Below are 14,247 nucleotides of genomic sequence, written 5' to 3' on the forward strand. Positions count from 1 at the left end.
GTTAAAGGTAATACTGCATAATAAAGGTTAAGGTTCATCCACAAGGACCCAGCAGGGGCAGTGCTGAGATTTGAACTCACATCCTTCTGATCACTGGTTCAATACTATACCACTGAGCTACCGCTGAACACCTCACCTGCTCCTGAAGTGTAAGCTCAACAACCCTGTGGAGAAACGTCATTTCCGCCAGAATAGAAACGAGTGTGACAAAATTACCTTTTTAAAGATCCATAACATCATCAGATATTTGAATCCTGAAATATGTAACGCTATGATTAGCAAGTGTCAGTGGAAGGTTACATAAATATTCACATGCTGCTTAATGTAAATGAAGTATGTATCTCACTGTATCTGTATATAATGTATGTCACTCATTAACATTCATTTGGACAAGAAATAAATCAAATCAAGTGTGGCAAAAGCAGCTGGAACAGAAATGAAAATATATTGTATTAGAGCAAAATCTATGATGTAAATATTGTGGTTTTTCTCCAATAGTGATGGAATATCTCCATCTGGTGGCTATAGTGCTTTCCCTGCTGCCTCCGTGCTGATAATATTTAATGCTTAGTATAATCCCAGGATCACCAAATGGCGGTTCCCCAGTGAGTTTCTTGCCTCAATGCAACCTTAAACACATTTTTCTAGTTAAATTAAAATGATGTAAAATCCGTTGAAAGGGCAAAGTACTGAATACTGTCCTACCATCAAAACCTACTAAAATTTATACAACAGTTAGTTCCGGTCCACTATTTTGATTGGACAAGCAGTGTTCCAAGAGTGCTTATATTTAGTATAACCGCATACTGAGGCGTTTCACTGTATGTATCACTCCGCTTATCTGTGTTCACTATCTAAAATTTCAAATCTAGCAACTGTCCCACTGAAACGGTTACTACACTAGAGTTATCATCATTAGCAGACATGGCAAACAATACAATTTTCATGAATATAACTTCTGACTAAGATTCATCAGATGAAGATGAAAAGGAAGAAGGGAAGCTAATTTCACCAGATGCACCTTTAATGGGAATGTACAAAGCATTAGCTAGCCAACATTGCCATCAGTGAGTATGGCTTCTTGGGGATCTATTTTCTTTGCCTAGCAAAAATAATTAAAAAAAATGGCAATATTGTGTCTGAAATGTCAGTTACTTGATATTAATTTTATATTTATTGTACAAAAGCAATAATCACTCTTGCAATCGTGTGGTTATACTGAATATTGGCATGGCTGTGATTACGGCCCCAATAATAACCCTGCCCATAACCCGGCCCAAACCTTTTACAGAAATCCACATCTACTATACACTAACCCCAATCTTGGATTTGGATTCAGTGTTTTCAGGTTACAATGAATAAACAAAAAATATTCATTTGTAATACATTCATTCCCTCAGAGACTAGACTATTTGCCCCAATTATGCATTTTCTCTTGTTACACATTATTAATTTGATTATAGCTGCATTTATGCATCCTTATAAATAAATATAAATAAATAAGCCACAGGGTGGCTGCAGTGGGCTTTTTCTGAATGAAGTCTAAATTACAGCTGTTGCTGCATGATGTTATCTGTCTTTACTGTTAGATTTTATTAAACCTTATTTTAATACAAATTAGAAGCCATGAGAATTGATTTACTTGAGCAAGGAAGTCCTGCTCAATTTCAGTTGTTTAATTTAACCAACACACACAATGACAGGCGCTGGCTGGAACATCTCAAAATTACTAGCCAATTAAAGCTGTACTCTGCAGCTTGCTTTCCTGCCAGATTCATTGTGTATCGTATTTATACTTGAAGTCCATGCCGTGAGAGCACAAATTGTTCCTATTATATGTTTAAAATATTCCTATTACTCCTAATGCTATTATTTAAAAAAAAAAAAAAAAAAAAAAAAAGACTAGCCATACTCATTTGTGAATGAAATGGAAAGTAATTGGGGAACGGTAACGGAGGGATTCTGAGAACTTGGGCTAGAGTTCTGGGTGGCTTCTGCTTTGCAATAGAAAGCCAAAACATGAATTTGTGTGTTAATGAAGGAATAGTATCAGTTCCAAATGTGGATTGTCCTTGTCTGTAATGGGAATGATTCATCGATTTCAGTGAATTAGAATAAAGAAAAAAGATTTCTGTGAGAGGTCTGTGTGTGAGGTAATGGTGTTTGTAGTTAAAGGGGTTGATGAAGAGATGTTGAGGACATGGAGAGTGGACAATTGATGTAAAATAGTTTTTCTAAAGTCTTTACCCAGTTGAACACGCCTGATGCAATAGAGGAAAGGAAATACTCCCTTGGATGGAGATAATAGGAATGTTATGATGAGTAGGGCATAGTAGGGGGTTGGGATTAGCGAAGAGGGATAGGATGTGTGAACGAGGGGTTTGGATGAATATGGAGAGGACACTGGGATGAGTGAAGAAGGATGGGGTAGATGGGGGAGGGGTTGGAATAATGAAAAGAATAATGAAAGGAAGTGCTTTGGGATGAGTGAATGGGATGGGATGTGTGAGATTGGGTTGGGATGAATAAGGGGATGGATTGGGATGAATTGGAGGAGGGGATTGGGGTGAGTGAAGAAGGTTGGGGAGAGGGTTGGTTGAATGAGTGAGGGGATTGAGGTTAGTGATGAGTGAGGGAGGAGATTGGGATGATTCGAGGGAGAGGATTAGGATAGATGTGGGGGGGTGGATGGAGGACGGGAGGTGTGAGGGAGTGGTTAGGATGCATACAGAGAAGAGATTGGAAGGAGGGTTGAAGAGAAAGGAAGTATGTGTGAAGACATAAATAAGGGATTGAAATGTGAAGAGAGATAGGATAGATGAGGGTGGGGATGGGATGTATATGGTAAGGGTTCAGTGAATCAGAGAGTGGATTGGGATAAATGTGGAGGGGACTAGGATAAGTGAAATGGGGAGGGAATGTAAGAGAAGGGGATAGGGATGAATACAAGGAGGGCATTAGGATGAATGGAGGAGGGTGTTGGATGAATGAGGGAATAGATTTGGATGAATAGGAGAGAGGGCTGGAGTGAAGTGGAGAGAGGCATTGTTTAGAAAAAGGGTCTGTGATCCTAGAGAGTGATGGAATAAGGGCTGCGATCCCTTGCTTACCTTTTAAGGGTGGTTTGTGTCTAGAACAATTGAGGAGAATTCACTTATCCTTTAAATTGACCATGGTGGTCTTAAAGCCTGGATCTGAAAGCCTAGAAAAGCACATACATTACACATTCATTGTGAGTTTTTGAGTAGCCTCATTGTTATGGAGAAGGCGGTCTTACCATAAATGACTGGCTTTGTTCTTGCTTTTTTCCCTTCCAAACTCATCTCTTAAACTGTCAAAAGCCAGATCTTTAAGCTCAGAATCAACTGCCAGCAATGACAGCAAGTTGAGACTTCTTAGGCCCATTTTAGTTTTAAAAAGCCTGTTAAAAAAACTTGACTGCATTTTCTTTCTCCAAAGCTTTGTCAACAGTACTTCAAATCACAGAATCCTTCAACAAAACCATGCTTCTTGGTTGAAAAGAGTTTATATGTCAATAAAACACATTTCCTTTTGATAGGGGAAAAAAATCAAACCATCTTTTAAAATTTATGTTGTCCTTAAGTATTGTCTTTTAATAATTCACCATAGTAATGGATCTGTTGTTTTATCTTACCAGTCATCTATGTCCGCTCACAAACACTGCCTGGGACCAAGTGCAGCATTAGCGGTAGCATAAAGCATAAGCGTATGATCTTCTTGGTCTGCTGTAAATGGTAGTGAGACTGAGATGCTAATTTTAGCTTCCTTTGCAGCAGTTGAATCCACTTGTGGTAGCAAAGTTGATTGGGAAACATTTGATGAGACTGAGCTATGACTAGCTTCAGTGCAATGCTGCTGCTTATAGTTCACTTGTAAACACGAGGTCAAGTGTTATTTCCATGTAGGAGAATTTCCAACACCACTTGAACACAGCATTTCATTAGTACCGTACACATGCACCATTTTATAATATTTCAGTAAAAGAACTGAAGTAGCGAAGATGACTATTATCCATATTTAATGTAAGAAAAACAGTCTGACATTTGAATTTCATTTGGTTTATTGAAAGAAATATGTTAAATTTTTTATAAATTCAACCATTTATGCTTCACACAATCAGGACCTGTAGCTTAGCTTTCTGGAGTGATCTGATATGGACTAAGAGACTATATGGATGCCCCCTAATATTCTCTGGCTGTAATTCTGTGATTTATAATGTCAAAATCTCTCCACTAACATTGTTACAGTAGTTTTCAATTTCACAATGTCCATTCTTCCATGAGCTGGAAGTAAATGTAATCACTCTGGCAAGTGACCTGGAAGTACAGTGCATCTGTCTACACATTCAGAATTCAACAGTGAGTCAGCTGCCTTTGCGCCTCTATCCTTTGAGTGCAGCATGCAAATAAAATGTGCACAAAGGTAAATTGTCTTGTATTATATAATCACCATCAGTGTCATTTTCATTTTAATTATTATTATTATTATTAATATTAACATTATTAACATAGTTATTTATGTTAAAAAAAATCAAACATATATATATTTTCATCTACAGTTTTTTTTTTCTGCATTTCAAAGCATGCCAAGGAAATGACAGATTCTGCATAGTGCCGGCTATATGAGTGCCAAGAATCAATTCCTTTACAAGACTCTCCTATGTACAGTACATGAGAGGGAGAAAGAGAGCAATCCAGTGTAAATACATTACCAAAATAAATTAAAACCAAGACTAAAAAATATATACATACCTAACAGTAGTTGGAGAAGTAGATATGTGAAAAAAAATCTCTAATTATTTACATCTTGCAAGGTAGGGGGATCTGTAAAGTGCACAGCAGTACACTAAACAAATAACAAAACACAAGGATTGTGGTTACATAATAGAGGAGGCCACAAGCTTACACTAGAACACAAGATGGTGCCACACACAGATGAAAGTTATGTTATGGATATTATGGTGATAAATGTTTTCCCATTATGAATAAATTTTGAATATTGAGTTCCAGTGGTGAATATGCTGCATTGCCTGTATATCTAAACATTGTTAAAGAGCTTGCGTTACCCGGAGAATAGTCCGATGAGGGCTAGAAAACCATTTCTTGCCAAGAAAGCAAGCTATCTGAAGTTTGTGAGTTTTTAACAGCACTCTCCCTGTAAAATACATTCAGAATTTGACACAAACTCTCACACAAAGTCAAGCCACATTGCTAGAGAGAAAAATCAGTGCCGATGCAGTTGATGCTTTGGTTGTTCTCTAAAGTGCAGCATTCGGAAACATGAAGATCCAGTTGCACTGGAGTGGTTGCTCTAATCACATGGAGGTTAACTATAGTTAAATACACTGGGAGCAGTATTCAGAAACATTTCATGCTAATACAAGATTAATGACTTTCAACTGTTTATAGCCAATGTGTAGAAATCAGTCTTGCTGCACTTGTATCACTGTCTGCTCTTTTAACAGCTGTGTGCTGAATGAAAGAGAATGTGGTCTGCAATCTCCAACATGTTCTCCTCATTTGTCATCCCATGTAATTATAATAACCTAAGGATATTAGAAAACGCTGTAGAAGATAGTTGGTGACAATCAGCAACTTTGATTTCGCCTCCATTTCTGTCATAAAATTATCTCTTGGAAAATGATGGTATTATTTCGTATCTATAAAAACCAATTTACAGTTCAAACTGTAAGAGTAATAACACACTCACCATAGTGCCTTTTTTGTCAGATAGTGTTACTGTATATGTATGCTTGCCAGTAGCATGCAGCACAATAGTTCCCAGAGCAAAATGTTCTGCTACCTGAAGAATCTTATGCAGCAATCTTCATCTTGATGGAGCTGCTAAGCTTATATTTAATGTGCTATACAGTGCATGTCAATTGCTGTACTGTATGCAATTCAATTAATTATTAACTTCACTGCATATCTCACACACATACACACATATACATATATTTGGGTAAAGCAACTGATTTTTTTTTTTTTCTGCAGTCTTATCCCAAAAGAGAATTATATTAATGTGAGGTTGTAGGTTCTAGGGTTAAGTATTGCTAATAAACCAGGACGTCCCTAATAAATATAAGTATAAAACCTAATTTTGTTGAAACTTTTAACCAATGCAAACTTGGACAAACATTTGAATATCACCTGACATCATGCAGGGTTTAATACAGACACACGTATTATGCTTACTTTATCAATTAAGCCACACTATAACCTGCAATGCACAAAAAGTTGATATGTTCAGTTATGACATGGCTTTAGACACATCCAATTCCACCTTAATGCAAACCAGCTGATCCAGTATGTGCTCGCTTTCCAATATGCCTTTAACTACAGACATGAAGGGAGAAAGAGGCAGAACAACAGGACAGAACAGACAGATCACACAAGGTGTTTCTGTTAGGCCAGCTAACACTAAAAAGTTTAGGAAGTCTTTTACTATTTTTTTCCTTTTTTGTGTTTTTTAACTTTGGAAGCGCTGCGGACATGATATAGATAAAGATTCTGCAAAATTTCAGTGCAAGACATGATGGCTACTTAGGTTATTATTTTCATTATTATTCATATATATTAATCCAATACTGGATAACAGTAGTAAAGGGACAATTTGAACATGGACGCCTTCCTTTGGGTGGATTCTGCTTTTATAACAAAAGCCCAAAAGGGTGAACAATGTTCAACACCCTTCCTCACCCTTCCTTCCTCTTCATTTTTATTTTAATGTCAGCTTGCTAATGTTTCAACCAGTCTTGAGGACATTAGGGCACAGATTTTAAAATGGGCCTCCATCCTCATGTTGCACTCAGTGGATTATGGTCTTTAAGTCCTGTAGATTTGGACAGTGACAGTCCTCCTCCAGCTCCAGCATACGCACGTGTCTCATCTCAGCCCTCCATTCTCACCCCTAACTGTGCAAAAACAGGAATGAAGGGAAGAGACCTCCCCTCCAGCCGCATGAGATTCGTGAGGAAGAGAGAGAGAGAGATTGAACGACTGAGAAGTAGTGAGAGAGGCAGGAAAATGAGGAGCCTTGTCCAATCTGTGTTTGCTCTCTTTACCCATTGTCTCCTCGTCCTCCCTCTTTCCCTCCCTCCCTAGCTCCCGGGATCGGAGCTGTGTCTTTGCGGTGTCCGTGAGTCCAGAGGTGTTTGTGGTTCCTGGAGGGAGAAACGTCGCTGGGTGTTGGGGTCTGGAGGCTCAGCGTTATGGTCCAGGCTGGACAGAGCCTGCAGGGGGGCAGCTCCTGGTCTAAGTAATGGCTCTGTCACGAAGTGGAGAGACTCGCACGACTTGGCAGGGAATTCCTCAAAGTCCTGTGGGTCCAGAATCTGGATAGAGCAGACACAAAAGAGGAATTGGAAATTTAAAGCTGATCCTAATAATTTATTATTATTATTATTATCAGAATTTATTGTCATCCCATTCATATAGACCTAGTGGCCACTTTATTAGTTACACCGGGTTTTGTACCAAAACTCACTGGCCATTTTATCATGAAAACCTACCATACAGGGGCACATTGTAGGTTTACAATTCTTGACTGTAGCCCATTTGTTGCTATGCACAGCTTGTCAGACCCTCTCTATATCCTCCATCATTGGAAACAAACCATCACAAGCCCACTCCTGACCAGATATTATTTGGGTATTAATTAAAAATACACAGTCTTTAAAAATCCCAGCAATGCTGCTCTGCCTAATGCATTCAAATCAGTGCTGTAGGGAAGACAGATGTGCAAAATATTGTGCCTTCAGGGCCATGGCATAACAAAAACATACTGTACAAAAGCATTTTTGTTCATCAATAGAAACAATGTACTGTAAATATACAATCAAAGGTACAACAGTGGTCCTAAATGTCTATTTATGTTCTTCAAATGCTGTTTCTGCACTTAAATATTCCTTTAACTAAAGGTGCAAGCACTTGTACCTTAAAATCTTTAAAATAGTTTTGCATACTTTATGATATTGTACGGGATGTTCCATGCAGGAAATAACAGTGCAAATACAGTATAGGACTGTAAACATAAAAAGCATAATGTGTTATGGTTATATGTGTGTAATTAAGAATAGGATCTCTCTCAAAATAGGCACATTTGTAATTTCTAGAATATGGCTTGGGTGAGATTCCTGCTCAACGAGTAGACGTGCATGATATACTATTTTATATCTTAGTTTTTGTATCTGGGCAGATATGTACCTGTGAGAGTGAGGATAGTCTCTCAGACTCCATAGTTGTGACAGTCTGGATGAGTGACTCTTCAGGACCCGGGCTTGAGCCGAGGTACAGTGATGCCTGCGGAGGTGAGGATACTGTGCTGTAGGCTGGAGGCACCAGTGTCATCTGCCTCTGGAGCAATTGCATGATTGCACTGATGTCTGTGGACATACGGGTCTCCAACCTGGAAAATATATACACAAACACAAAAAAGGCATGTAACTGTATATGAATACATTATTCGAATTGAACAGGTATTCTAACAGGTGTTCTAAATGGATACAAATACAGATATGAATAGGAGAAAATGAGGCATGTTCTTAGAAACTGTAAAGAAATGTTCAGCGGGATGCAACAAAAGTCACGCGAGGTTTTTACTTTCATGTGAGCACAAGTGAGCAGTCAGATATGAAGCTTGTGGGAAGAAAGAAAGACCAACATGAATGTGCTGCTATTTCTATAGCTGGGTTTTTTCCATTTTTGGGGGGGAACATAGTGGTAGGGTTCATATTTAATTAAAATATTTAAAATATTTAAATATTCTGGATTGGGCCATGCCAATTTCTGGATTTAATGCACATAGAGATATTTGAAACCTGATACAGATATAGATAGTCATTGTGTTACATCCCTAGTAGGGAAATAAATAATTCTCTCAAATGTCTCCAAAACAGTTTAAACATGAGCAATATTTGAATTCATGGCATCTTTTAAGAGGCACGTTGTATTGTATTCATGCAAGCATTCCATAGTACATATTACTGGGGTCTTCTCTGTAGTGAGCTTATTCTGATGATTTGATTACCAACTTTCAACAAATCTAGATGCCATTTGCAAGAATAGTGTCATTTAATTACACTGAGACATCTCTTGAAAAATAGTAAATTTTTCATTAGCTTTGGCTTAATGCCATGTGACATTTAGATGTACTGTATACATGTATTGTGATATTAAGATGTAATGTGCAGGTAATTTCTGGGACAAATTCTATGACCTGCTAACTATTGAGCAGTATAGAACAATTATAGAGTTAGCATGAATGGATATTATGCTAATTCGAGAAGACTTTTCACAATCCTGCTTCACGTCTTGACTCCCATGGCAACACTATTATGTGTTCTTGGTTTCTGTTTAAGGTCCTGTGCTTGTCCTTATTGTGGTGTTGACTTTAGGTTTCTTCTCTAATAGAGTTCAGCTGTGCCTCATTTCTCTTCTATCATCTGTGTGTTTAGAGTTTCTTTGCCTGATTATCATTTGCATTAGCCTGTGTGTGTGTGTGTATCTGGGATGGGGAGAGGGAGTGTTAGTTCTGCACAATTAACCTGTTGAGTTGCGTCTGCAGCATGTCCAGCCTGTTCTCCAGTTGGCTCCGTTGCTGTCTTGAGATGCTGTGTAATGGGGTGTTGTGCTGAGGTGGTGGTGATGGGAGATTGCAGCGGGGTAGCTCCTGATACTGACGGCCCCGACTCTCACCCCAGAAACTAAAGATGTTGGACACACCTGAGAGTGCACCTAAGGGAGTGAAAATGATATAAAGTCAAGTTCAGGAAAATTTGTATCAAATCTAAAAAGCAATAATTTTTAAAAAATATTTTTACCACTGGTATGTATAAATAGACTGAATGTATTTCTTGTTACTGTACTTAAATCTTACTCTATGTAGGGTACTTAAATGTTTGTACATTGAAGCAATTACAGATTAATTATAATTAAGTAAAATAAAAAAAAGCTAAAATTTTAATCTTGTACACAAAATACTGAAAAGACAGAAACGACCTACACTTATGTATGCAGCTTTATCTTACTGAAATATCCTTATCTAAGTGCATGACAAACTCTCAGATGAGGCTATCACAGTTAGAGTGCAGAACAGGAAATGCTGTTATTGCCCTCAGAAAAGGCAATCTCAGTTGGAAAGATATGTTTATTTTTCTTCTATATCTGTAACACTGTAGGGCTGATTTCGCTAAAGCCCTGCTAATGTTTTTTTTCCTGATCCTTTTTCTATTGTAATTCATGATAGAATATATTTAAAGAAAAGTAAGGAGTATGTGACTTGGTAGGAAAGACAAATTCAACCTAAAGTCTACATATTACAACCATAGTTACTGGTTTTGTTTCATTTTTTGCCTAGTTTCCTGGCATGGTTTGATCTTACCTGACAGAGCATTGCAGGTGTTGCCGCCTGTTTTAGGATCTGCTTCCCCCTCGGGGGTGTCATTAAAGTTTATAGAAGTGCCTTGGGCTTGAGAGAGCTCCAGTAATGTTGTTGGCAGAGTGGAGCGGGTATGAACAAGATCCTCCCCTTCATCGCCACTGGAGTGGGAAGAGATTGAACTCCGAGGCCCCTCGAAGTCTGGTTTTAGTCCCTCGTTCTGATTACTCCTGGCCTGTTTCCTGTTACGTCGCACCGGCTTCTGGTTCTTCTTGATCTCTCCTGCATCTGCATCATCTGACAAGAGACAGAAACAATACTAGATAAAAACTGATGGCTTACAAACAGAGCAGTCTTAAACTTCAAGGCAAAATAGGTTAAAGATCAAATATGGGCAAAATATGCATTAAATCATTCTTTTATTGATCACTATCACTGCCGACCTCTGAACAGTACCTTTTTCTGTTCGCCGTCTGAAGGAAAGCTTTCTTTTGCGGAGTTTGTTAAAGCCTGTACAGTCTGAGTCTTCGCTGCTTGGAGACCCAGGAATCATGTTGGTCTGCGGTAAAAAGGCTCATGTCATTATAGTGACACTTTAGCAAAATCAACAAATACTGACAAAATTCGCTAGATAAAACGAATACCACTGATAAGAGCATTTGCTTTTTCTAACTTTTTCACATTCCACATTCAGGCAGGCCACTCAGGTTCTTCCACTCCAACCTTGTCTAACTATGTCTTCATGGACCTTGCTTTGTGCACAGGGGCATTGTCGTGTTGTTACATGTTTGGGCCCCTTAGTTCCAGTGAAGGGAAATTGTAAGGCTACAGCATACAAGGACATCCTTTACAGTTATGTGCTTCCAACTTTGTGGCAACAGTTTAGGGAAGAACCACATATGGGTGTGACAGTCCAGTGTCCACATACTTTTGGCCATATAGTGTATGTATTACCATGATCGAGAGAGAGAGAGAGAGAGAGCTAGAGGAGCAATGACTTACATCTCTCAGGTTGAAGGTGATTTCCAGGTTGCTCCAGAAGTGATCTGAGAACTCTGGATACATGTCCAGAACCTCCAGAACATCCTCTCTGTGGATCTTGTGTAAGTCACAGTAGGTGAGAGCCCTGACGTCAGCGTTGGACTTGCCTGGTCGAGCATACAAGTTGATGGGCTCACCAAATATATCATTCTTTCCTGTGGAAAATAAAGAATATAATATCAATATAGGGAAAATGTTAAGTGTATGTAAAGTGAATGTTTTTATTCTTTTCTGTAGAAAAAAATAGTAATATCTGGTTGTTTATAAGTTGGATAGGTACATATTTATGGATAGTTGCAAAGTTGCTGATTTTTTTTTTTTGTTTTTGGTCAATCTGCTATACCTGATATAAAGGCATGGTAAATTAGGTACTTTCAATTTATGTCCAGCAGATGGCAGCAAACTATTCAAAATCATACACAAATAAATAAATAAATAAACAAATAAATAAATAACCCAAAAATACCACTGTATGTTGCTCTGCACTTACACTCTTACACTCCACCCGAGTACTAAAAGAATAAAATCACTACTGAAGACAAAAGAGTTTTTCAACCAAATTTTAAACCATATTGGTATGTACCTAAGATGGCCACCACCACATCTCCACGTAGTATTTCAATGGATCCTCTGGAAATAAAGTAAAGGGCTGAGAGCACATCACCCGCATGGACCAGCGTATCACCCGGTGGGGCGTGAGTGGTTTTGAATTTCATGGCCAGGGCTCGCAGGCAACCTTTAGTGGATCCCTTGAAAGCTTTACAGTTTTGCAGAAGAGTACGGTTCAGGTGCAGACATATATCTGCCTGAAGACACTCAGGGAAGCCTTTCAGTACCTTGAGTGGTAGACAGAAAAAGTGTGAAAGAGAAAGAGACTTGAAATGAACACAAAACTATTAGGGTAGTGGAAAACATTGAACACCATAACTAAGAAATCAGGAACTATATGCAAAGTTGAGGCCACAGTCAGCAAACAGATTTAGTATATACATTAAATATATTGTGCATTCATAAACTATTCAGACACCTTAAAATTGTTACTGTAAATGTGATGTTTTAAGGTAAAAAAAAAGTGGGAAAAGTGATGAGGCCTGAATCCATTGATGGTGCTTGTTATGACACTCAAAACTGAGATGAAGTGCATCCTCTTTCCGTTTATCATACTTGATCTTTAGTAACTGCTTTATCCCTGTCAGGGTCATGGCAGATCTGGAGCTAAAACTGGTAACCTTGGGCAAGGTGGTAGATGGGACACCAGTCTGTTGCAGGGCACCATGCATACACACAGACATCCATGGGCAATTCAGCATAGTCAATCTGTCTACCTGCATATGGTGGACAGTAGTAGGAAACCTGAGAACCTGGAGGAAACCCATGAGAACACGGGGAGAACATGCAGGAAGACAGTGACAGCAACCCAAGCTGAGGATCAAACCAAGGACCCTGGAGCTGTGAGGTGGCAATGCTACTTGCTGCGGCACCGTGACACCTTGATTACAGTGTCAGATGTCATAAATTCAGTTGATTGGACATGACTGAGAATGATACAGCTATATTTGTATAAAGCTTGACAGATGAATGCATGTCAGTTCAAAAACAAGCTATGAGGTGAAAGGAATTGTGTGCAGATCACCAAGAAAGGATTGAGGCCTCATATCTGTAAAAGGCACATGGTATCGCACTTGGAGAACTCTCAGGCCTTGGTTTGATGAAACTAAGACTGAACTCATTGAACAGAAGTTCAAGTGTTACATCTGGAGGAAACCAATTTCCTTGCCAATTCTGTCAATATGGTGAAGCAAGGTAGTGACAGCACCACTGAGATATTTTTCAACACCAGGCAATATATGGATATATTGGGAGTCTTGTCAGGACTGAGGGAAAGATGAATGGATCAAAGTACAGCTATATCTTTAAAGGTATCCTGTTTAAGAGCTCTCAGGACATCCAATTGGGGCAAAGGTTAACCTTCCAGCAGTGAACACTGATCCAATCACAGAACTAAAACAACACAGAAATGGCTTTAGGACAAATCTATGAATGTCTTTGAGTGGTCCAGCTAAAGCCTGGACTGCTCAAGAGCACTCAGGACCTCCAATTGGGGCAAATGTTCACCTTTCAACACAACACTGACCCAAACACACAACTAAACCAACACAGAAATGTCTTCAGGATACAACTACGAATGTCTTTAACTGGCCCAGCTAAAGCCTGAAACGAGAGTGAAACAGAGATTGCAGAGACGGATGTTCAGGTGTCTAAGCTTGTAACATCACACCCAAGAAGACTTATGGCTGTAATCACTGCCAATGGTGCTTCAACAAAGTGCTAAATAAAAGGCTGAACACTCTTGAAATGCGGTGCACATACACAGCCTTAGTGCTGGTGGCCTGATACAGTTCAGCAACTCCCTCAGCAACCTATAACCCATTCTCAGATGATCAGTCAAAATCGGTCACACTATGCTATTTCTGTCTAATGTCATCCATCTCATCAGCCTCTTCCTCATCACGAAGTGTCTCTCTGTTCCTGGAATATCAGAGTTTGCCATATTTCCTCATTATTAGTAATGAGACACTGAGTGAGGTGGGTGGAGGAGAGGACCCAATTTCACTCAGACCCATTCCGCTCATCAGAGTGTTCACTTTCCAATACAAAAAGCTGTTCACCAGAACATAATGAAGAATATAATAAGTGAATGCAATGGAATAGAGCATATACTCTGGCTTTACCTTTTTTTTTTTTTTTTTTTAAGCCTTGTTATTTAACCACTGAAATTGGAAAAGGAAATAGCAAGACCATTACAAC

The 14,247-nt window shown here is 38.9% G+C and overlaps 1 protein-coding gene across 2 annotated transcripts in view; it reads right to left on the reverse strand.

The window, feature by feature from the left end:
* Positions 1–3,020: 3,020 nt before the first annotated feature.
* The window catches only part of kcnh2b (potassium voltage-gated channel, subfamily H (eag-related), member 2b), a 208,998-nt gene continuing 197,771 nt past the window's right edge, over positions 3,021–14,247 (reverse strand). For both annotated transcript variants that reach the window (XM_026913593.3, XM_034306610.2), the window contains exons 10-16: positions 12,023–12,275; positions 11,401–11,594; positions 10,855–10,957; positions 10,402–10,695; positions 9,566–9,755; positions 8,226–8,427; positions 3,021–7,354 (exon numbers count right to left, since the gene is read on the reverse strand). In XM_026913593.3, the coding sequence (XP_026769394.2) occupies positions 7,121–7,354; positions 8,226–8,427; positions 9,566–9,755; positions 10,402–10,695; positions 10,855–10,957; positions 11,401–11,594; positions 12,023–12,275 (1,470 nt within the window). In that variant the 3' untranslated portion in view covers positions 3,021–7,120. The remainder of the gene's footprint in view (positions 7,355–8,225; positions 8,428–9,565; positions 9,756–10,401; positions 10,696–10,854; positions 10,958–11,400; positions 11,595–12,022; positions 12,276–14,247) is intronic.

Source organism: Pangasianodon hypophthalmus, chromosome 1, assembly GCF_027358585.1.
Source record: "Pangasianodon hypophthalmus isolate fPanHyp1 chromosome 1, fPanHyp1.pri, whole genome shotgun sequence".
NCBI lineage: Eukaryota > Metazoa > Chordata > Actinopteri > Siluriformes > Pangasiidae > Pangasianodon > Pangasianodon hypophthalmus.